Source organism: Haliotis rufescens, unplaced genomic scaffold (genome assembly GCF_023055435.1).
Source record: "Haliotis rufescens isolate VD_foot unplaced genomic scaffold, xgHalRufe1.0.p SCAF_85, whole genome shotgun sequence".
NCBI classification, from domain to species: Eukaryota; Metazoa; Mollusca; class Gastropoda; order Lepetellida; family Haliotidae; genus Haliotis; species Haliotis rufescens.
Genome location: NW_025964378.1, coordinates 1013351 through 1037653, shown reverse-complemented (window position 1 = coordinate 1037653; position 24303 = coordinate 1013351). Strand labels below are relative to the sequence as shown.

The 24303-nt window shown below is 41.9% G+C and overlaps 1 protein-coding gene across 5 annotated transcripts in view; it reads right to left on the bottom strand.

Annotated features, from left to right (window-relative positions):
- The window catches only part of LOC124146912 (DNA polymerase delta catalytic subunit-like), a 42024-nt gene that overhangs the window by 17065 nt on the left and 656 nt on the right, over window positions 1-24303 (bottom strand). For 3 of the 5 annotated variants that reach the window (XR_007219498.1, XM_048390161.1, XM_046517469.2), the window contains exons 2-14: window positions 22744-22813; window positions 20675-20769; window positions 18624-18755; window positions 17315-17487; window positions 15783-15876; window positions 13491-13659; window positions 12037-12269; window positions 9658-9824; window positions 7107-7352; window positions 5610-5720; window positions 4411-4602; window positions 3256-3344; window positions 960-1076 (exon numbers count right to left, since the gene is read on the bottom strand). Coding sequence is in view for 4 of the 5 variants with exons in the window: in XM_046517469.2 (XP_046373425.2) it covers window positions 960-1076; window positions 3256-3344; window positions 4411-4602; window positions 5610-5720; window positions 7107-7352; window positions 9658-9824; window positions 12037-12269; window positions 13491-13659; window positions 15783-15876; window positions 17315-17487; window positions 18624-18755; window positions 20675-20769; window positions 22744-22813 (1888 nt within the window). In the remaining variant the exon portion in view is untranslated. Of the gene's footprint in view, window positions 1-959; window positions 1077-3255; window positions 3345-4410; window positions 4603-5609; window positions 5721-7106; window positions 7353-9657; window positions 9825-12036; window positions 12270-13490; window positions 13660-15782; window positions 15877-17314; window positions 17488-18623; window positions 18756-20674; window positions 20770-22743; window positions 22814-24203; window positions 24296-24303 lie in introns of those variants that run through there. The other 2 variants (XM_048390160.1, XM_048390162.1) reach the window with 2 other exon arrangements.

The following is a 24303-nucleotide window of genomic DNA, read 5'->3' as shown; positions in this document are numbered from 1 at the left end:
GACAAATCACATGTAACACTGGGATTTGTGATGTAGTAAGGTAAATAAACATTAGGTGTTGAGCGTGTTCAAAGATTGATATCCTGTGGACAACTTACAAGGGTTAATCAAGACACAAATTTGCACATATTTTTCATGCATTTGGTGCATGTAGACACAAATATTGGGTTGCATTTTTCAATAATAGGCTGCACTTGTGCATGTTTAATATAGCAAAATCGAGCCCTTTAAAATACCTCAGCAGTTTCCCATTGTACAGATTACCACTATAAAATATCTCAGCAGTTTCCCAATGAACAGATTACCACTATAAAATATCTCAGCAGTTTCCCATTGTACAGATTACCACTATAAAATATCTCAGCAGTTTCCCATTGTACAAATTACCACTATAAAATATCTCAGCAGTTTCCCATTGAACAGATTACCACTATAGAATATCTCAGCAGTTTCCCATTGAACAGATTACCACTATAAAATATCTCAGCAGTTTCCCATTGAACAGATTACCACTATAAAATATCTCAGCAGTTTCCCATTGAACAGATTACCACTATAAAATATCTCAGCAGTTTCCCATTGTACAGATTACCACTATAAAATATCTCAGCAGTTTCCCATTGAACAGATTACCACTATAAAATATCTCAGCAGTAGATGAACATGAACCATTTCTGTCCACAGTCGTATCGCTTTCTATATTTTTTGGTTGTTTGTTGTTTAACGCCACACTCAGCAATATTCCAGCTATATGATGACAGCCTGTTAATAATCGATTCTGAGACAATTCAGTGATTGACATCATGTGCATCAATCTATGCAATTGGGATACAATAACATGCATTTACCAAGTCACCAAGCCAGACGACCCGATCCCGTCCCGTTGCTGAAGATCAATTCTATACCCAGATCTTCATGAGTCCTATAAACGTGTGAAGAGTGTTACTATGGTTACTTACCCTTCCTTCTGGATGACCGATGGGTTGAGGAGGGAGGTGTAGCAGAGGTTGTGTGCCATCATGATTGACGGGTACAGCGAGGAGAAATCCAGTGTGGCTATGGGAGCATCATAATACCTGCCAAACACACGTGTGTATCAATTTGTGGAACAGACACATGTGTATCACTTTGTGGAACAGACACATGTGTATCAATTTGTTGAACAGACACATGTGTATCAATTTGTGGAACAGACACATGTGTATCAATTTGTGGAACAGACACACGTGTATCAATTTGTGGAACAGACACATGTGTATCAATTTGTGGAACAGACACACGTGTATCAATTTGAGGAACAGACACATGTGTATCAATTTGTGGAACAGACACATGTGTATCAATTTGAGGAACAGACACATGTGTATCAATTTGTGGAACAGACACATGTGTATCAATTTGAGGAACAGACACATGTGTATCAATTTGTGGAACAGAGCAGCATCAAGTGATCAATAGCATAGGTGCACCCTGTCACCCTTTACTGGCATCCACGTGCCAATTCCTCCTCAAACTGGTGCCAATGGCACTCTCGTACCAACACCTTCCCAAGACCAAATACCGGTGCCACCCTCATATCAACCCTTCTGAAGCTCTATGCCAGCGCACTCTCGTATGAACCCCTTCTGAAGCTCTATGCAACCACACTCTCGTATGAACCCCTTCTGAAGCTCTTTGCCACCACACTCTCGTATAAACCCCTTCTGAAGCTCTATGCCACCACACTCTCGTATAAACCCCTTCTGAAGCTCTATGCCAGCGCACTCTCGTATAAACCCCTTCTGAAGCTCTATGCCACCACACTCTTGTATAAACCCCTTCTGAAGCTCTATGCCAGCGCACTCTCGTATAAACCCCTTCTGAAGCTCTATGCCAGCGCACTCTCGTATAAACCCATTCTGAAGCTCTATGCCACCACACTCTCATATAAACCCCTTCTGAAGCTCTATGCCACCACACTCTGGTATAAACCCCTTCTGAAGCTCTATGCCACAACACTCTCATATAAACCCCTTCTGAAGCTCTATGTCACCACTCTGGTATAAACCCCTTCTGAAGCTCTATGCCACAACACTCTCATATAAACCCCTTCTGAAGCTCTATGTCACCACTCTGGTATAAACCCCTTCTGAAGCTCTATGCCACCACACTCTCATATAAACCCCTTCTGAAGCTCTATGTCACCACACTCTTGTATAAACCCCTTCTGAAGCTCTATGCCACCACACTCTCATATAAACCCCTTCTGAAGCTCTATGCCACCACACTCTCATATAAACCCCTTCTGAAGCTCTATGCCACCACACTCTCATATAAACCCCTTCTGAAGCTCTATGTCACCACACTCTTGTATAAACCCCTTCTGAAGCTCTATGCCACCACACTCTCATATAAACCCCTTCTGAAGCTCTATGTCACCACACTCTGGTATAAACCCCTTCTGAAGCTCTATGCCACCACACTGTCATATAAACCCCTTCTGAAGCTCTATGCCACCACACTCTCATATAAACCCCTTCTGAAGCTCTATGCCACAACACTCTGGTATAAACCCCTTCTCAAGCTCTATGCCACCACTCTCATATAAACCCCTTCTGAAGCTCTATGTCACCACACTCTCGTATAAACCCCTTCTGAAGCTCTATGCCAGTGCACTCTCGTATAAACCCCTCCTGAAACTCTATGCCAGCGGCAATCTCGTATAAACCCCTCCTGAAGCTCTATGCCAGCGGCAATCTAGCATAAACCCCTTCTGAAGCTCAAAGCCAGCGGTATTCACATCCCAACCCCTTCTCAAGACCAAATACCACTGCCACCCTCATATCAACCCTTCTCAAGCTCTATGCCAGCGCACACCCTAATATAAACCCCTTCTGAAGCTCTGTCAGCGGCCCCTCGTACCACACTTTTCTCAAGATCTATTCCAACAGTGCCCTCATCCAAATTCCTCAAGCGGCAGTCACATACGACCCTTTTCAAGCTTGATGACAGTGGCACTCTTGTTGTCACCCCTTCTCTCCTTTGATAACAGTCTGCCCTCAATCTCACACTTCCCACACTTCAGGACAGTGGTGCCCTCTCACCAACCAACCCCTTCACGTGACAGTGGTGCCCTCTCACCAACCCCTTCACGTGACAGTGGTGCCCTCTCACCAACCCCTTCACGTGACAGTGGTGCCCTCTCACCAACCCCTTCACGTGACAGTGGTGCCCTCTCACCAACCCCTTCACATGACAGTGGCAACTTGAACCCACCCTTTCTCCGGTTCGATGACCGTGGCACCCTCGTACTCGTCCCCTGTGTCTACTTTCTGCGAGGGTATGACTAGGTCCTGTTCCTTTGCCTGCAACAGACAGGGTTTTTAAAACACAGGAAGCAATAACATTCAAATACCGTATTCGACATAATAAGCGCCCAGGGCGCTCTCAGAATTAGAAATAGGGGCCTCTTATTAAAATATTATTTTGGTGAAAAAACCCCAGAAATTTTGTGGTTTATGCTGACAGCCTGAAATATTTATGTACCGCAGATATTTTTTCCAGAATTTAATTGCCCATAATTAATGGTGCATATAACACAGGAGTGCATATTAACGCGAATGAATAAGTCTTGTTTACATTGATCAATCAGAAGGGGTGCTAATTGGGATTGTTCATGTGCCAATATATTAGCAAATATCGCCGTGGGTGCTTATTACGTCGACTACAGTATGTACCAAACTTCCATGTAAAATGTGCAAGATAAAATGAAAGGTACACTCAATGGCACACTGATTGTTAGTTTAACGCTGCTCTCAGCAATATTCCAGCCACATGATGGCAGTCTCTAAATACTCGAGTCTGGACCAGACAATCCATTGATTGATATCATTAGCATTGATCTACGCAATTTGGATACAATGACATGCATCAACCAAGTCAGCGAGCCAGACCATCTGATCCTGTTAGTCGTCTCTTACGACGACAAGCATAGTCGCCTCTTTCAACAAGCATGGGTTGCTGAAGATCAATTCTAAGGGGATCTTCACAGGTCGACACACTGATACATTATAATCCAATAAGCATCTGAATGTGAATATGCTTTGAAAACAAATTATCATGAATCTTTTATGAAGATAACAAATTTTCTATTTGTATTTAATCAAACAAAAAGTTGAATAGGTGTTTTAAATAAGGTCCAACCCATGGTAACATTTTATACATCCAACATAATTAGAGCAATAACTTTTTGGCAACACACTTTATTTTATCCAATGTGTCCATTTTGTTAAACCTCAGGTTAATTTTCCCCCAGTATTGTTGGGAAAAAAATAATTTTTTTTTTTAAAAATCCATCGTCCTGAATAACATGTTTTGTCCCTGAACACACTGAATCAGTATTGGATGATGGCCAGTGTGTACTCAACTCACCTTCCGTAGCAGCTGTGACATGACCTTGATTTGTTGACCTCGGGAGAGCAGAAAGGGGAGGGGCACGCCGGTGACTCGGGCCATCTCCATGTAGTTGATGACACACATCAACTTGTCCAGGAGTCGGAGCGGCAAGATGGCGTCCTTCAGGCAATACACAGCCAACCGACGCCTTGTCTGCTCGTTACCATTCTGAAGTAAAGGAAGTAGAGTGAGTTAGTTGGTTTTAATGCCGCTTTTACAGTATTCCAGTTATATCACGGAGTGTCAGCTTAATGTGGGAGGAAAAGGTCTCAGATGTTTACCACTTCAGTGAAACACAAGAGCACGGGTATGGTGATAACAAACCTAGAGACATAATCAGGGTGAACCGGGATTCAAACCAACAATCATAGTGAGTTATTTCAGTTATAACACGGAATGTCATGTTCGGAAGAAATACTGAAGTGATGCAGGTCTTAAAACCCAATTGTTTTTGTTTGATAGTTTGTTGTTTAATGCCGCATTAACAATATTCCAGCTATATGATGACGGTCTGTAAATGAAAGAGTCTTGACCAGACAATCCAGTGATTGACATCATGAGCATCGATCTGCGAATTGGATATGATGACATGCATCAACCAAGTCAGTAAGCCTGACCACCAGATCCCGTTAGTCGCCTCTTACGACAAGCATAGTCGCCTTTTACGGCAAGCATGGGTTGTTGAACACCTATTCTACCCCGGATCTTCATGGGTAGAACCCCATGAGTATGGTCATGGCTATGGCCCTCAAAAACAAAAAGGATTAATTAGGGTGAATATTGGAAATATAATCCACGACCATAGTTTTTTCCGTATTCCTAGGTGTCATAAATATACACAGGGCATTGCGGCACCTTAGACAGACAGGGCCAGTGCCCCAAGTTTGTTTGCTTGTTGCTTAACTCCGAACTCAGCAATATTCCAGCTATATGACGGGGATCTGTAAATAATCAAGTCTGGACCAGACAATCCAGTTATTAATGTCGAACTATGCAATTGGGATACGAGGACATGCATCAACAAGCCTGACCACCTGTTTCCGTTAGTAGCCCCTTACGACAAGCAGTCGCCTCTTATGGCAAGCATGGGTAGCTGAAGACTAATTCTGACCCGGATCTTCACAGGTCCAGTGCCATAAGTACAAGGATGAAAGTGTTTTATGACCCTGTCGTACCTGGAGATCTGTGATGATGGAATGTTGGACATCTTCCTTCTGTTCCTGCAGGAAGTGAAAGGAGACGGCGTTCAAGGTGTATGACCGCAGTTTGTAGTCTCTCAGCAATATCTGAAATAAAAGTGATAAAGTGAGTTGGCATGTACCATTGTTTCCAACTGTCTTAATTGTATCATTCCAAACCTCGCACTTCGAGCATGTGCACTGTCTGTAAATAGCAACACAACTTAAAGAAAATTCCAACATTCAAACAGCAACATGCATCAAGATTAATGTGGCATTTTGACTTTACTGAATCAGGTGCCTCATCAATATCTACCTGTATTCATCTGTGACCTAATGTTGTCTAATGAAGTACAATTTAGTCCTATATCTCAACCTACCTTACAAGAAGTTGCACACACTTCCAGTTTAATGACATTACTTTTAGTTGGGAAAGACACATGACCATTGCAGTACAACTTTGAAACAGAAAGTCCCATGGCTTCAGCTACCTTAATGTCAAAGTTATAAGCCCATCAGGTTTAACTACATCTTTTACAATTTGGAAAGAAGCATGCTAAATACAGTACAATTTTTACCCACTTTACAGAAGGACTAACCGGAAAAATAACTAGCTTGCTAAAAGAAGTGCAGTTATGCAAGTTTTTTGCATTATGGGTCTAGTGGTAGAGCGTCTGCCCGCTGTGCAGAAGGTCCGGGGTTCGATCCCCGGTCGCGTCATACCAAAAGACGTTAAAAGATGGTACTTGTTGTTACCCTGTCTGGCGCTCGGCATTTAGGGGCTAAAACAAGGACTGGTCGACTCAGAGTCAGTATACTGTGTCTGAGTGGGGTATTCATGTTAAACTGCGGCATGGTATCTCAGTGAGCTAGCACTATAAATCGGCATCAGTACTAGTACAAGCAGCCACACAAACATGTACGTCGCTATATAAGTGCAATAATCTTGGACGTGACGTTAAACCCCATTTCACCTCTCCTGTGGTATTAAGCAGCATTTGGAACTTGATGTTTACTGGCTACATGGTACACAGAGAGATGGGACTCAGGACACAGGACACAGGACACAGGGCTTGGGACACAGGACATAGGACACGGGGCTTGGGACTCAGGACACGGGGCTTGGGACACAGGACACAGGACACGGGGCTTGGGACACAGGACTCAGGACACAGGGCTTGGGACACAGGACACAGGGCTTGGGACACGGGACACGGGGCTTGGGACACAGGACTCAGGACACGGGGCTTGGGACACAGGACACAGGGCTTGGGACACAGGACACAGGGCTTGGGACTCAGGGCTTGGGACACAGGACACAGGGCTTGGGACACAGGACACGGGACTTGGGACACAGGACACAGGGCTTGGGACACAGGACACAGGGCTTGGGACACAGGACTCAGGACACAGGACACGGGGCTTGGGACACAGGACTCAGGACACAGGACACAGGACACGGGGCTTGGGACACAGGACTCAGGACACACGTACCTGCAGCAGGTCGAACTGCGTCCTGCCTTCAATGTTGATGACCTTGTTCTCCCTCTTCCCCATCTGTTTGCTCTGGAACATGGACTCCTTAATGACAGAGGGGATGTCCTTGATGCGGCCCAGGTACGTGAAGTCGCGCACCTTCAGGTGGGCAGCCCGGTTGATCAGGTACGGGAAGTCAAAGTTCTGTATGTTGTAGCCGGTGATCAAGTCAGGGTCTATATCTCGGACAAATGCTGCCCATTTCTGAAAATATGGAAATCATTTTTTCAATTTATATCTGCATATATTATGTGGATGGATGCCGAGATGAATTCAAGTTGGATGTAATTGTTAAATGTCTTCTTAATTTGAGTTAAGGTCTTTGATAGTCAATTAAAAGTTGGAAGAACATGAATACATGAATTTATTTATGAATAACAACTTCTTCATTCTTTGTCACAATGTTTCAGGACTACATGTTGCCCCTTCATCACGTGAATACTCAGTATTCATATACAGTTTCGCATTCCATGTCTGTTGTAAGAGGCGACTAACAGGATCAGGTTCGCTGACTAGGTTGATGCATGTCATCGTATCCCAATTGTGTAGATCGATGTTCATGATGTCAATCACTGGACTGTCTGGTGGTGATTCAATTATTTACAGACCGCCGTCATATAGCTAAAATATTATTGAATTCAACAAACAAATATAGCACAAGTACCAGTGACAACTCGAACATTGAGTTGGCTCTATTTGGAAGAAAAGTCCTTCTTTCATAGATTTACCAGATTAAATCTCTTAATTGTTTTCACGGTTGTTTACAGAGGTGATAACTGAAATAGCAATTTTCCAGTAGAGTGCTTGTAGTCTATAAACAAGTGAGGGTCAGGAAAACAAGTGGTTGATAGAATGAGCAACAATTCCTGCAGCCAGGATACAACAACCAACTATCAGCCAGGTCACACACTGTCAGCTTCAGTGCGAGTGAATGGGGTTTAACGCCGCTTTGAACAGTATTCCAGTTACATCATGGCGTGTCAGCTTAATGTGGGAGGAAAGCCTGAAGTGATGCAGGTCTCAGATGTTCACCGCTTCAGTGAAACCAACGAGCACGGGTATGGTGCCGACAACTTAGAAACATAACTGGGGCGAACCGAGATTCAAATCCACAATCATAGGTTTCTGGCAACTCTGCACAGCGAATCGCGGCGCCTTAGACGACTGGGCCACCCGTGCCCCTCATCACCAAGAAGGATTTGCATTTACATGTAGAGAATTTACTAAAACCCCATACGTCAACAATTCCATTTTCAACATGCGTATCAACATTGAAAAATAATCAATGATAATGTACTCTACTAGGTTTCTGGCGTGCCCAAGGGGCACAACTCTGCACAGCGAATTGCAGGGCCTAAGAAAACTGGGCCACCTGTGCCCCTGTCAGCTCCAGAATCTTTAGTGGTTGTCTTAGGGTGCTGATAGCCTATTTCTCCCTAGAATTCCTCCAGGGAGATTGGATCTGTGTATGAGCTGAGGTGAAATGGGGTTTAACGTCGCGTTCAAGATTATTGCACTTATATAGCGATGTGCATGTACGTGTGTGTGTTTGTGTGGCTGCTTGTACTAGTTCGGACTGATGCCAATTTATAGTTCTAGCTCACTGAGATACCATGCCGCTCTACCAATAGACCACGGAGGCGGTCGGATCTGTGTATGACAACTGTTATGTGTAAGTAATATTGGTGGCAGTAGAAACTGTTGCAAAAGTATTTGTAGTGTTTGTTGGTTGCAGCAAATGACAGCAACCATGGTAACGCTAGGAAAATGTTGAATGCAGGCCAGATGTTAACATAACAGGAAGCGATTAGAGTTAACACCCTTGGTTGTACATATAGGGCAACAAGAGGGTGATATGAGGCCTTTCTTGGCTTGTGTCTTATCTACTAGCCATGTGTGAATGGGATACCTATTTGAAAAAAACAAATTACTGCCAGTTTCCACCACTCTTCCTGATTCGAGAACAGAGACAGGTATGTCATGTGACTATGTTTTTTTCTGTTTCGATACAAGACGATACAATTGCTGAAATATATTACTTACTTCTAATTAAATTACCCCCCCCAGTGTTTTTGTCAGTCAAATGTTGCAAGATGTTTAGTAATTAGCATTTCAAAATCATTACTAACAATAGAGCTAGCTTTTCCTTTTGAACCTGATCTGAAATATTTATTGTCAAGAAGTTGCCATGCAAATTGACATGTATGTATGCATATCGCGATACATATGGAATGGTGACCCATGTATCGTGACCCTGCTGTTTTGCTTCACCCCCCAACAGCGACAAAATTCTGGACAATCTTAAAATTTCTCTCCTTAATCATACTAAAAGCTGCTGTCACAATTATGACCCTGCTCTGATTGTAAACCTAAAACTGGATCAATATACTTTATGATTATTCATTGATCTTGTGTGGTCATCTACTGATTTCACTATTTAGTACATGTACCCATTTCTTGGTCAACCACTGCATTTCAATTTGGAACCGAGAATTTGACCGATAATTACCTCCAACATTTCTTTCTCGGTCTTGAAGGACAAGACCTCTGACCCCACAACTGGCGCACACGTGTTTAAGGTATACACATTGCGGACAAACGGATCACGTTCCCCCTGTCTTTTCACCATGTTAGCTATCTGTATCACAGGGTCTTTGTCAGCCTCCGGAAAAACACCTGCATTAAAAACAAAAGATTTAACAAGCTTTAAATTTAACACATGCTATCACCAAGAGTGAGTGAGTTGGGTTTAATGCCGCTTTTAACATTATTCCAGTTATATCACGGTGTGTCGGCTTAATGTGGGAGGAAAGCCCGAAGTGATGCAGGTCTCAGAAATTTACCACTTCAGTGAAACCCACGAGCACGGGTATGGTGCTGACAAACCTAGAAACATAATCGGGGTGAACCGTGATTCGAACCCACGATCATAGGTTTCTGGCGTTTCCAGGGGACGCAACTCTGCACAGTGAATCGCGGCGCCTTAGACAACTGGGCCACCTATCACCAAGAAGGATTTGCATTTACATGTAGAAAATTTACCAAAACCCAATACGTCTACAATTCCATTTTCAACATGCGTATCAACATTGAAAAATAATCAATGATAATGTACTCTACTGCAGTGTCTACTACATTGAAGCGCTACCTCTCGCTTGCTAGTTTAGATTGCTAATTTCATTCGTGATCAGCTTGTGGTATTCCAGACAAGCCAAATCACGACTCATTCCCCTCTCATGGTCATTTTTGCGAAACGGGCATAGTTAAAAGAATTATCATCTCGTTCCATAATGATTCACGTATATCTCCCCATTTCAAATATATTCCAGATGCTATTTAAAACACATCGGGACTTCTGGTATTTATACAGTATGATTGAACATATTTAACTGTATCTAGGGTATATTTTAAGATGCAAGACATGTGCAAAATAAAATATTATTCCTGAGGGATTTTTGACTGAAGTACTCACGACATGCATTCTAATTGCTTTGTTGAATTTTCACACATAACTTTCATCGATAGGGGGACAAGTCTTCTTGCTGGTTACGGAAAGGGGAAAGTGGACGAATGTGCTAATTTGTGTGCTGGTGTTTAGTAGCCTCACTTTGAGAGGTTTGGGGGGGGGGGTGGTGGGTTGCCTAATGGTTAAATCAATTGCTCGTCACGCCGAAGACCCTGAGTTTAATTCCGCACGTGTACAATGTGTGAAGCCCATTTCTGGTGTCCCCCGCTGTGGTGTTGCTGGAATATTGCTAAAAGTGGCGTAAAACCATACTCACTCACTCACTGAGAGGGTGGGTTCAATTCCTGGACTGGACTCCACCCAAAGAAGTACTAGGACTTTACTAAGAAAGCGTTATCCCAAACATGACAGTTAAAACCCAGACCTGTTTATCCTTTACTTGATACTACATTTGTTCACTAAGAATCTGTCAAATGTTGCAGCTATTTGTCAGAAGACACTTTTACCAGTGCACGAGCAGACAAAGTCGACCTCACACACATTACAAAGAACAAATGACGGGTCCCTCTTTGAGGAAGGAAGACATGGTCACCGCTGTGTTAATTTAACATGAAGTGTTTACACCTTCGTCTTAGTTGACATCGACAGACGAAGGTCTTCAACTTTTTAATTGACCATTCTGAGCAACTGCTTGATATATATTACCCCTAATGCAATAGGTTTATTTCCATCAAGTGCACTTGGTTCAAAGATGGCGGCACTCATAGCAAAACAGACAATGATCGATACCAATTTGAAAATTTATTAAGATAAAGTAAAGGATGCATTGTTCCACTGGTATTTTGTTTCAAAGTAGAAGTAATATTAATTCATAAGTTAATAACCTTATATACATGATTTTCTAAAATATGTATTTTTTTTCACTTAATTTGTGTTTTTTATTCAAAATCTGTAGAAACTATGGAGAAACCGTTGGAGGAAAGAGGTCTGTAAACCAAACATTTTGTGAATAAATCTATTGAACTGGTGTTACGGTACCGTTGTTCATACCTACAAAAAAAACCTTAAACAACTAAAGCATTTACTTAACCTTTTTTCTCGTATTGTATGTTTTTGAGGCAACGTTTTACTCATACATTTAAAAATTAAATTCTACTTCTAATGTTTACATTGCCTACAGTTATTAATAGGAGTGAGTGAGTGAGTGAGTATGGTTTTACGCCGCTTTTAGCAATATTCCAGCAATATCACGGCGGGGGACACCAGAAATGGGCTTCACACATTGTGCCCATGTCGGGAATCGAACCCGGGTCTTCGGCGTGACGAGCAAACGCTTTAACCACTAGGCTACCCGACCGCCCAGTTATTAATAGGAGTAAACACAATATTGTTCTGTGGCGAGACAACACTGGTATTGATTACCTTTCCGCCCAGCACACTCGATGTCGAAGCTGAGGATCCGGAAAGGGGCGACCTTTGACCACTCCCCCTCTGTAGCATGGGACACAAAATCTTCCCACGACACGTCCAACTCGACCTGACAGCGAGACATAGGCGGAAGTCGGCCATCTTTAGCATCCTTGGTACGGAGGACATATTTCCCCGCGGGAATCTCAATCCAGTTACATCCAACAACATGGGCGTCAACCATAAACCTGGAAACGGGCAGAGGAAATGTGGTGAATTGGGAGTCTTGTGGTGCATTCAAGATTCTTGCACTTACATTGCGATGTGCATGTGTGTGTGTGTGTCTACTTGTAGTAGTCCAGACTAATGTCGGTTTTGTAGTACTAGCCCACTTAGATACCATGCCGCAGTATAACATGAATACACACAGCACTCATACACAGTATAAGACGTTTGTTTGTTTGTTGTTTAACGCTGCACTCAGGAGTATTCCAGCTATATCACGGCGGTCTGTAAATATTTGAGTCTTGACCAGACAATCCAGTGATTGACATCATGAGCATCGATCCACGCAATTCGGATCGATGAGATGTATCAACCAAGTCAGCGAGCCTGACCACCCGATCCCCTCAGTTGTCTTTTACGATGGTATGACGTGGCCAGGGATCGAAGACCAATTCTAACCCAGATATTCACTGGTATATAAACTGGTATATAATGAAATGAAAGTCGATACGGACGTGAAGGTCTGGGTTAGAATAGGTCTTCGGCAACCCATGCTTGCTGTAAAAGGCGACAATGCTTGTCGTAGGCGGCTACTGACGGGATCAGGTGGTAAGGCTCGCTGACTTGGTTGATGCATGTCATTGCTTCCCAATAGCATTGATCGATACACATGATATCAATCACTTGATTGTCTGGTCAGACTTGATTATTTAGAGACCACGGTTATATAGCTGGAATATTGGTGAGAGCAAACAAAGAAACAAAATAAATCACAATTCTACATCTAACACAATGCCTAATCAAGGAAACGGGCTGGTGGTTATTTAATAAACATAACTGGAGACAAACGTCAACACAGGGTGATCTGTGGTTGATATAACCTCCACAATTTGAGACTTGCAAGCATCGACCATACCATAAGTGGACATCTCCTTGCTGCCTCTCACTTCATCGAGACCTAAACCCATGGGTGCGAGATTAACCCTTTTAACATGTTTTGACATTTTACAGGCCTGACTGCCAAATTTAAGGCTTTCTCAAGCCTGTGTGAATTTTGACCCTAATCAGCACGAAATCCTCACAGGTCGAAAATCTAAGCTACTTGGTAAACAAAATAAGACAATATTCCACCACACAAAACTATAAAAAGCAAATTGCAAAGTTAAAGTTTTTAAAGTTAAAGTTCCTAATTTTATATTTGACTATATATATATATATATTCAGTTATCTTCATGTAATCTCACCTGATCTCGAAGTCTATGTTACTTTCGTAGGTCTGGAAGCCATACTGGCTGTAGCCCGGGCACACAAAGCCTTGCTCGAGGAGCCGGCGGGATGGGGCGATAAGACGAGGCAGCGCAACCGTAATCTTCAGAAAGGGAATCTTTCTGTTGCCATGGTAACCATAGATGCCTGAAAACATGACAGAAGGTAGCAACAAATAATTCTCCTTCACTGCAGAAACCCAGAAAACAATCAAGTTTTGACATTAGACGGGTTTTAACATAACACAAAGACAAACAAATAAACATTGTTGATCTTTGTTTGTTTGTTGTTTGACGCGCATTCAGCAATATTCCAGCTATATGATGTCAGTCTGTAAATAATTGAGTCTTGACCGAACAATCCAGTGATTGATATCATGAGCATCAATCCACGCTATTGGGCTTTGATGACATGCATCAACCAAGTCAGCGAGCCTGACCACCCGATCCCATTAGTCACCTCTTAGGACAAGCATATTCTCCTTTTACAGCAAGCATGGTTGCTGAAGACCTATTTGGACCCTAATCTTCAAGGGTAAACATTGCTTAAGTTATATTACAGTAATATCTCACAGGGATAGCTATTTATTTCACCTTACATTAAAATACTAGCTTCTGATTGGTTAAGGAGAAGACAATTATTTTCCATGTAGCCTGCTCATAAAATCAATTGGAACACCTTGGGTAACTTGCTTATCTTGCATAAATATTGTTGAATGAAATGAACTGATGTTTATCTGAATGCATTGGTTCAGGGAAGCAACTATTCCTTTGCGTCGTCTGCTAGCTGTCAAAATGGCTGAATCCATGCGTTTTACTCAGTGAAACTTCAGACATCTTTTCCAGGTCTGTATGAATGAATGTTGATGAGATAAATTTGATGACTACCCAATCTCATAAAAATCAGACCTTAGTTCTCGCTACCGCTAAACAAAGATCTGAGGACATCCAATTACGGGTCATGTCAGACCGACCTTGCGCGAACTTTGACCGACCAATAGAATGACCAATCAGAAGGCAGCTTTCTGGTGCTTTACGGCACTAATTTCAAATTGACGACTACGCTTCGAAACATATTTTGACAAATTCTCAATTACAAATTTGAAACCTAAACAAAAGAGCAATCTGGAATGGCTAATAGATGGTCTAGATTGTATGGATTCAGTCGTTAAACCTGTAACTATCCTTCGGAATACCCCGTGTAAATGTTTTCGAGGTTGTACGATTAGAAATCACATTCCGACTGTCACTTTCATAATCTGGTAAGCGATGCTCTGGTTGGTCGGATGAAAGGTCATTCTGACATGACCCCTAATGGGATGTCTTCAGATCTTTGTCTAGCGGTAGCGAGAACTAAGGTCTGATTTAAATGAGATTGGATGACTACCTATCCCTGTTGGATTCTAGTGTGATGTACACTGCTTGCAAGCTTATGTAATCTGAGCCCTTCACACTCTCCCCGATCATACCATCATCTTCCTTCCTGTTTCGCACACCCAACTTTGAAACCAAAGCGCGATTCAAAACACACTCCCCCATGATTTAAACACAATTTGGCTGGTTCTCAGATACAGGGATCCTCCACTTGGTCTGTGGCAGGACGGGAACTAGTCCAGAGTTTCAAGCGTCACTCATGACAACGTTAATTAAACTATGTTCAGTAATACACTGCGTGAAGGAATCAACTCACGTAACTCGAACAGACAGAAGACAGTCTTACAGGAAGTAACCAACACATTAAAACTCAACTGATAATAATTTTCAGTGGCAATTTTGTTATAGCCAGAACGATTTTTTTCACATTCCAGCACCTTTCAAGAACTGTCAAAAACATTCAAGCACTTTGATCCTAAAATGGCAGGATCAAGTGTGTGTGTGTGTGTGTGTGTGTGTGTGTGTGTGTGTGTGTGTGTGTGTGTGTGTGTGTGAGAGAGAGAGAGAGAGAGAGAGAGAGAGAGAGAGAGAGAGAGAGAGAGAGAGAGAGAGAGAGAGAGAGAGAGAGAGAGAGAGAGAGAGAGAGAGAGAGATCAAGTAGGCACCAGACAATGGAGTGATTGATATTAAGAGCAACGATCCATGCCCACCGATCGGGCAGAAATGACACCTCCTCAGCCAAGTCACAGACCTGACAACCTCATCCATTAAGGCGCCTCTTACGGCCAGCATTGGTAGGTATGGACCAATTCTAACACGCAATATCCACAGGTTCCCAATTTAGTTGCTTGACAGTTAGCAATAGGGGTACATGGCAGTGACGATGACATCACATACTTTCTCGGATGACGCAATCCACAGCTAGCACCGCCTGGACCACGCCCTCTCGGTTCGACCGCATGTCCTTCTTCACAGCCGCCTCCAGAGCATCCTACACAAACAACAATCGTCACAAACACCACATCAGGAGCGGGAACCAAGTTACAGTTTCTTCATCTTATCATGGTTACCATGGTTACTATACTACAAGTGGCTGACAGCCTCTGGTTTAAGTTTTGTTGTTTTACACTGCACTCAGGAATATTCCAGCTATATGACAGGGGTCTGTAAACAATCCGTCTGGACCAGACAACCCACTGATTGACATCATGAGCATCGATCTATGCAACTGGGATATGAATACATGCATCAACCAAGTCAGCGAGCCTGACCAAGAGCCTAGTCACCTCATACGACAAGCACATTCACCCTTTACGACAAGCATGGGTTCCTGAAGACCTATTCTCTACCAAGATCTTGACAGGTCCCTCTGGTTTAAAGTAGTAATTATTGATCTTCAATACAGCTGACTTATCTGATAAATGTATAAATGTCAATGACTTTATTCAGAACTCATTAAGTCTAATCTTTGCCATATCTGAAACATTGGCAATGCAAGTCCCTAAATTTGAACTCATTCGTAACAGGACCAATGTCTTTGAAACTTGAAACGATGGCTGGGCCCCCTGTGTCGGTGCCTTACAACTGACATGCATACTGCAACAAATATACAGTCCATGGATTTATCTAGGATTCTAAATCTAGGATTCTAAATTAGGTGAAGGGATAGGGGGAGAGGAGATATCACTCTTTTGTTCAAAATTGGGATTTTTGTAAAGTTCTGATTTTCCAAACTTCCGAGGTATTTTAACATTTCAATTATGTAAAAACAAGCATCAAAGTCTCTTCCTCTAAATTAGTCTTGTTACCAGTGGGAGAAAGGTATCTCTATCATTTACAATGCCATGACATTATCATCATTAGTCATATACCGTATTCAACGTAATAAGCACCCCGCTGTAATAAGCGCCAACGGCGATATTTGCTAATATATTGGCTAGTGAAAAATCCCAATTATCACCCCTTCCGATTGATCAATGAACACAAGACTTATTTATTGTGTATAATACGTACTCGTGTGTTATATGCACCCATAATTATGGGCAATTAAACTCTGGAAAATATTTCTGTCGTGTATAATATGCACCGCCTTTTCTTTAGTATCATTTCAGGCTGTCAGCAAAAACCACGAAATTTACAATCTTTCAACTCTGTTTTTTCTCCTCACCAAAAGTATATTCTAATATGAGCCCCCTATTTCTAATTTTGAGATCACCATGGGCGCTTATTACGTCGAATACGGTAACTATATAAAAATGAATTGGGAATTGTCTTTATTCCAATGTGGGAATTTTTATTGACATTTGCTCAAGAATTTGGGCCGAATATCATCCTGTAAGCAGGTCCAGATAAACCCATGCAGTTCAAACACATGGGTAACCCAGAACCTGCAGTTTCACCACAACAACCAGCATAGGTCCCATGTTCACCTTAAATGTCCCACAATCCTTCTCCTTGAAGCCCGGCTGTGCTGGGACGTAGAAGTACGGAGCAAATCCATGGATGTGGGCCATGACACTGTTGCCCGCTTGTGTTATCCCGTACATCCGGATGATGGGCACTGGGCCCTGTGTGGCCCCGGGCATGCCGGCCAGATGCTTCCCTGGGGGACAGAAACACCACCAACACTTGTTCTTACATGTTATTTTTCATAATACGATCACCATGCGTATTTACACACCCAGCAGAAGAAATGAGCTTGAACAGGATTTCAGCTTTAACATGGTGTAAAGGGTTTAACTGGAGGAAAAATATACGCATGGATATACACACCTCCAGTCTTTTAGTCTGAGGTGAGGTAATATCAGGTTTAATGTCGCATCCAAGATTATTGCACTTACATAGCGACGTGCATGCACATGTGTGTGTGTGTCTGCTTGTACTAGTCCGGACTGATGCTGATGTTATAGTGTTCGCCACTGAGATACCATGCCATAGTTTAACATGAATATCTCACTCAGACACAGTATACTGACTCCGAGCAGACCAGTCCTTATTTTAGCTCCTTAGTGCCGAGTGCCAGACAGGGTAACAACATTTTTTATGTCTTTTGGTATGACGCAGCCAGGGATCAAACCCTGGACCTTCCACTCTCCGGGCAAACGCTCTACCACTAGACCACAGAGGCGGTCCTTTAAGTCTGAGACTAGTGAATATGCAGATAGACAAGCTGTCTCCTACCAAAATCTAACTACTTTACACAAACAACTAGTCTGAAATGAGTTGAGGACTTATAGCATTTGACCAACAGTGTCTACCCCTGACGTATACATACTGAGCATGCGGAAACAAATAATTTACATTTTTCGAGTTCAGTGGGACATGAAAAGGCACGGCTGTTCGAATCATTAAATTTATAAAAATTGTAGAAGGCATGTCACACATAACTGACATTTCTATTCTGGAAACAAATATGTAAAATATTTTTGACAGCGACGAGACTGTCAGTGTTATAGCATCCTGAGAGTACGTGAATACATCCAGGGCTGTAACGATTCACCAATACCTATGATGTCACTGATACTTAGGTACATGCGATACTTGCATCTTCAGATTTTGAGTTCACAAGACACAACAACTAGAACAGTAACTAATAGAGTTACCTCCCATAATAGCAGATGTAGCATAGCGCCACCTGTAGGCATGGCAAATCATGAGGAAGTGGTGGCTCAGGACACACCAGCTAACTGTTGTATTTAATAACCATCCCTTCACTGCCATGAAGGTGACTCGACTCACCCACATAGTTGTCCACGTCCAACTGCTGAAAGGTCACTGTGTCAGTCTTGGGGTCAAGGTCAGGGGCAGCAGGTCGTGCCCACTTGCTTTTGGGGGCCTTCATTTCGGGTCCTGGTCGACAGTCTCCTGAACCTGAAGCAAAAGAAACACTTGCCTGTTGAGTATATGGGGGCACGGGTGGCCCAGTCGTCTAAGACGCTGCGATTCACTGTGCAGAGTTGCGTCCCTTGGGCACGCCAGAAACCTATGATTGTGGGTTCGAATCCCGGTTCGCCCCGATTATGTTTCTAGGTTTGTCAGCACCATACCCGTGCTTGTGGGTTTCACCGAAGTGGTAAACGTCTCAGACCTGCATAACTTCGGGCTTTCCTCCTACATTAAGCTGACATGCCGTGATATAACTGGAATACTGTTAAAAGCGGTGTTAAACCCAACTCACTCACTCACTGTTGAGTATATCCTTTGTGTTTGTAAACATCCAGACTATGCTCTTTTTAATTTTAATCACATCAATGGTGCAGATCATTTACTAATTGTAAAATTGCTGAGTGCTGCATTAAACAACAAACAAACAAACAAACAAACAATATCAAAACATCAAAAAGTAGTAGGTATTTACCATGTTTACCTGCCTTGATTTATTTGTGAAATCAGCTTGATTAACAATTTTCTAGTTTAACAAACAACTGGTAAGCTCCAATATCTCTTTAACCTTATGACTAAAGAGAGTGAGTGAGTGAGTGGGTTTAACGCCGCTTTTAACAGTATTACAGTTATATCAAGGCATGTCAGCTTAATGTGGGAGGAAAGCCCGAAGTGATGCAGGTCTCAGACGTTTACCACTTCGGTGCCCACAAGCACAGGTATGGTGCTGACAAACCTAGAAACATAATCGGGGTGAACCGGGATTCGAATCCACAATCAAAGGTTTCTGACAACTCTGCACAGTAAAATACACACCACCTTGACTTCGCAATCTCTCACCGTATTCGCTGTACTCAAGCAGAACAATAAGCGCCCTTGACCAAATGCCCTAATGCTTATGTAATGTTTATAAGCGCCCTGTACTTAGTTTGAAAACTTTCATGGCAGTCCATATTTTCTGGTGTATGTTTCTACAATTAATACACACCTATCTTACAATATAGTTGCCTAGTAACAATTATCAAAATTATATGAGTTTCATCGATGATTATTTGTTTTCTACCGCCAAACCTCAGATAACTAATTTAACATAACTTGGCAAATACATAAATAATAACAATAATAACATGAATCGACTGTCATTGTGGGGGTATGTTTTTTTCTATTAAAGCAGCAATATGATACACGATCATGACTGAGTGAGTAAGTTGGCTATAACGCCACTTTGAACAGTGCTCCAGTTATCATGGTTATATCACGGCATGTCAGCTTAATGTGGGAGGAAAGCCTGAAGCAACGCATGTCTTAGTCATTACCGCTTTGGTCATAGGCAGATCCAAAGGGAGTGTCCAGGGGGGTCCTGACCCCCCCCAACCCTTTTGACAACCAAATGTAGAATGTTTTAGGCAGTAAAATTATCTGAGGGAGAATGTTGATATTTTGGACCCCTCCCTTTTACAAATGCTGGATCCGCCCTTGTTGGTGAAACCGACAAGCCTGGTATGGTGCTGACAAACCTAGAAACATAATCGTGGCAAACTGGATTCAACCCACAATCATGGGTTTCCAGCCCGGGTATGGTGCTGACAAACCTAGAAACATAATCGTGGCAAACCGGATTCAACCCACAATCATAGGTTTCCAGCATGCCCAAGCGATGCAACTCTGTGAATTGTGGCGCCTTAGACGACTGAGCCACCATTGTGACCCTACATGATGATGATATCTGACCCCTGACACATAAAGAAGTCATATTTTATCAGTGTAGGTCAGTTATGAAACCTTATGAAATAATTATGGGATATTTGTCTTCCAATTAAGGAATTATTACAGAATTTGTTGTAGATCTGGTGCCAAATATCAGCCTCTGAGAATGCCTGGATACATGCCTGGAACCGTTAACTTACCTCCAGCAGCTTCGTCATCCATCATGTCATTCTCAAAGTCCTCCATCATTGCCAGGTCCGCTTCAAACTGGGACGGGTCATCCTCCTCCTCGAACCTGACGTCATACAAGATATTAGTACCTCAGCAACACATGCATCAAGTTAATACATCATTGGGCATGTTTGAGAGTAATTCAATATGTCACACATCATGTCAGCTAATTAAGGATGAAAGTGTTGCAGGTGATAGACGTTTACCACTCATGGACACGTGAGCATGGGCTTGGAGGCAAAACAATAATCCTCATTATCATAATCAGGGGGAGTCCCAATCAAAGGATTCTATGGGTACAATCCTAATAATAAGGGAGGCAACTCCATAGATCAAATAGCGGTGCCTCAGATGACTGGTCCACTGTTCACCCCAAGGAAATTATTTTTGCTGCACTGACCAACATTAGAAATTGGCACTAGTCCTGTAGTCCTTGCCAAACTGCCCAATAGTTAAGGTATCATAAGGACAAGCAGAAATTTGCCGTTTTTAAGGGGTTTGCTATATGTTATCATTATAAGGTCTAGTGGACTAAAAATATTAGTTTCTACTGCTGCTGACATAACAATGATATTCAATGAACATTGAAAGTTCTATTTTCTCAGTTTGGTTTGTTGTTCAACGCCGTACTCTGCAATATTCCAGCTATATGACGGTGGTCTGTAAATAATCGAGTCTGGACCAGACAATCCAGTGATTAATATCATGAGCATCGATCCATGCAATTGCATTGACATGCATCAACCAAGTCTGCGTGCTTGACCACCCGATCCCATTAGTCGCCTTTCAGGGCAAGCATGGGTTGCTGAAGACCTATTCCACCCCGTGTCTTCACAGGTCTACAAAGAACAAATGACGGGTCCCTCTTTGAGGAAGAAAGACATGGTCACCGCTGTGTTAAATTAACATGAAGTGTTTACACCTTCGTCTTAGTTGACATCGACAGACCAAGGTCTTCAACTTTTTGTTTGACCATTCTGAGCAACTGCTCGATATGTATTACCACTAATGCAACAGGTTTATTTCCATCAAGTGCACTTGGTTCAAAGATAGCGCCACCCATGGTAAAACAAACAATGATTGATACCAATTTGAAACTTTATTTCGATAAAGTTATGTATGTGAGTTAAAGGGGAAGTGTACGCGCAAAAATCACTTTCTTTCTTTTTCTAAACAAAACGCAATTTTAGAATTAATTAGTATCTGTGTTTGAAAATATACACTCATTTTTTTTCACAGTGAAAGTAGGAAGCTCACAATAGTGTGAAAATGATATGCCGTTATGAACTTATGAGGCCTTCGTTTTTCGAGCTAAACAGGCCTGAGTTATCCCCCTTAGATTATGACGTAATTGGTGCCAATTCAACTTGGTTCCTGTCTATTCTCAACGCAAAAGATATCAAGTACCAGTTTGCGTTAAACCAACATGGCCTACGACACACTCCGGCGCAGTGGTGACTCAGCATAACACTATGCTGGCTGGCATCTGAGACGCTAGAATCACACACCTAGACCTACACCACGTGAAGCGGCTCTAACAAAGCATGATGACGTCATAATGTTTATCAATTGGCACCAATGACGTCATATTGCAAGGGGCATAAGCCATGGTGTTTTTGTTGTGGAAATAGAACACTTGGTAAATGTGAAAAATATAAATCGTTTTAATGCGAAAAATATGTTAATTAATTGTGATATTTTTATATTTTTGTCTATGACGCTTCTAGGTTAACACTTTTAATGTGGAAAAAGTACAAGAAAAATAGGTTAATTTCCGTGTGAACTTGCCCTTTAAGAACTCAATTTATATGATATTCTAAAATCCGTATTTTTTTTCACTTAATTTGTAGTTTTTTTAATTAAAAATCTGTAGAAACTATTGAGAAACCGTTGGAGAAAAGAGGTCTGTAAACATGGTTTGCTGAAGACCCACCCTACCCCGATTATCACGGGTCTCTCAGTTGGGAAATACTAAGGTCATTTGGAGCAGATTGGAGTGATGAGGCACAGGCTGCAACAAACATATAAAAGTAGTCACCTGGATTTCTTTTTTGGGGTTGGTCCATTGTTACCCCCCTTTCCTTTCCTCTTGTCCATCCTTGGTACTTCTGTGTCAGACATAACATCAGTAATAAGTGTAAGAATGGTAACAGTCAAGCGTAATGATGCCTTATTTAAGTCATATCATGGCTTAACATAATGTACTTGGCGCTATGATGAAAGTCTGAAGTGATGCATTAAAACCAGCAAGCTAGGCCTATTGAGTATTGTGCTTGCAGACCAAGAATAATATCGGCCAATTCAGGATTCAAATCAGCACTTCGTACGTATTTGTTTGGATTCCAAATTTTCATACATGCACACAAACTGAATATATCAGTAAGTTGGTTTATTGACACTTTGAACAGTATTTTGACTGTATCAGTGTGTTAACCTAATATTACTTTAACTAATGTTAATGTGGAGGAAATAACCAAATTTTATCTTTCTTAGATAATAATAATAATAACAATAACAAATAACAATAATAATAATCTAAGTATAATATATATGTAGAAATGTGGCAGGAATCTAATCCTTGGCTGATTAACCGATCCACGGCAGATTCTCATTGTTATATGAATTCATGTTTGCAGTGATGAAGATGATGAAGTAGTATTCGTGAACGGGCAATCTGTTCAATTGTTATATGATGACATGCTTGAGATGACGTCACGACTCCTTGTCCGTGGTGTCGTCAGATAAGTTTAACGTCCATTACCGACAGACAGCAGTTAGTTGGATAAGATGGAGCTGGACACCATGGAAAATTAAGGGGTTTTTTTATGGCGGGTTCATGTCAGCAGAGGAAGAAAGCAGAACCAAAAGACCCTAATGCCAAATCATTTCAGAATGATTTTACAAAAATTCAAGAAATTATTCACATGAAGACTGTAAATCCAAAGTGGGGAAGACTGAAAGTGAAAATATTCAGGATTTTGTCAACACCGGCAAAACAGAAGATGGGGCTTAATTATGATTTAGAAATTTAATTCTAAGATGAAACTTTGGTCGACGTTTTCAAGAAAAGTACTGATATGCAATCCCTGCACTGACGATGCTGTTCCAAAGATGAAATGATAAAAACAATCCCAACAATTCACAACATTGATCATTGAATGTCCGTCACAATGTATACGAATCTATAGGCCTTTAACGCTTTTTAAATTGCCAGTTCTTAATATTATATGATAATCTGCGAAAGATCTGAGTCAATGTTTGGAATCTGACAGTGGTATACGCCAAAATCTGCCCTATATTTGTGGAATCTGTCTTAGATCTGAGAATCCGCCACGGATCAGTCCAGCCGAGAGCCGCGAAGGGGTCCTTCGTAGGGTCGATGTCTTGACTGTACTGTCCTACCATGCATCTAAGTCGTATATATATTTAGTCAAATTACAGTGCTACGTAATTGACAACATTGAATCAATAGTACAAGTGTGTTACTCTGATAATCACCAACTGAACCTTTTCAACGACGTTTGTACAGATATCAGTGGCGGAAAATGCTGACATTCACTTTCCCGCAATTATTTTGAAGTAACCGAAATGATTACAT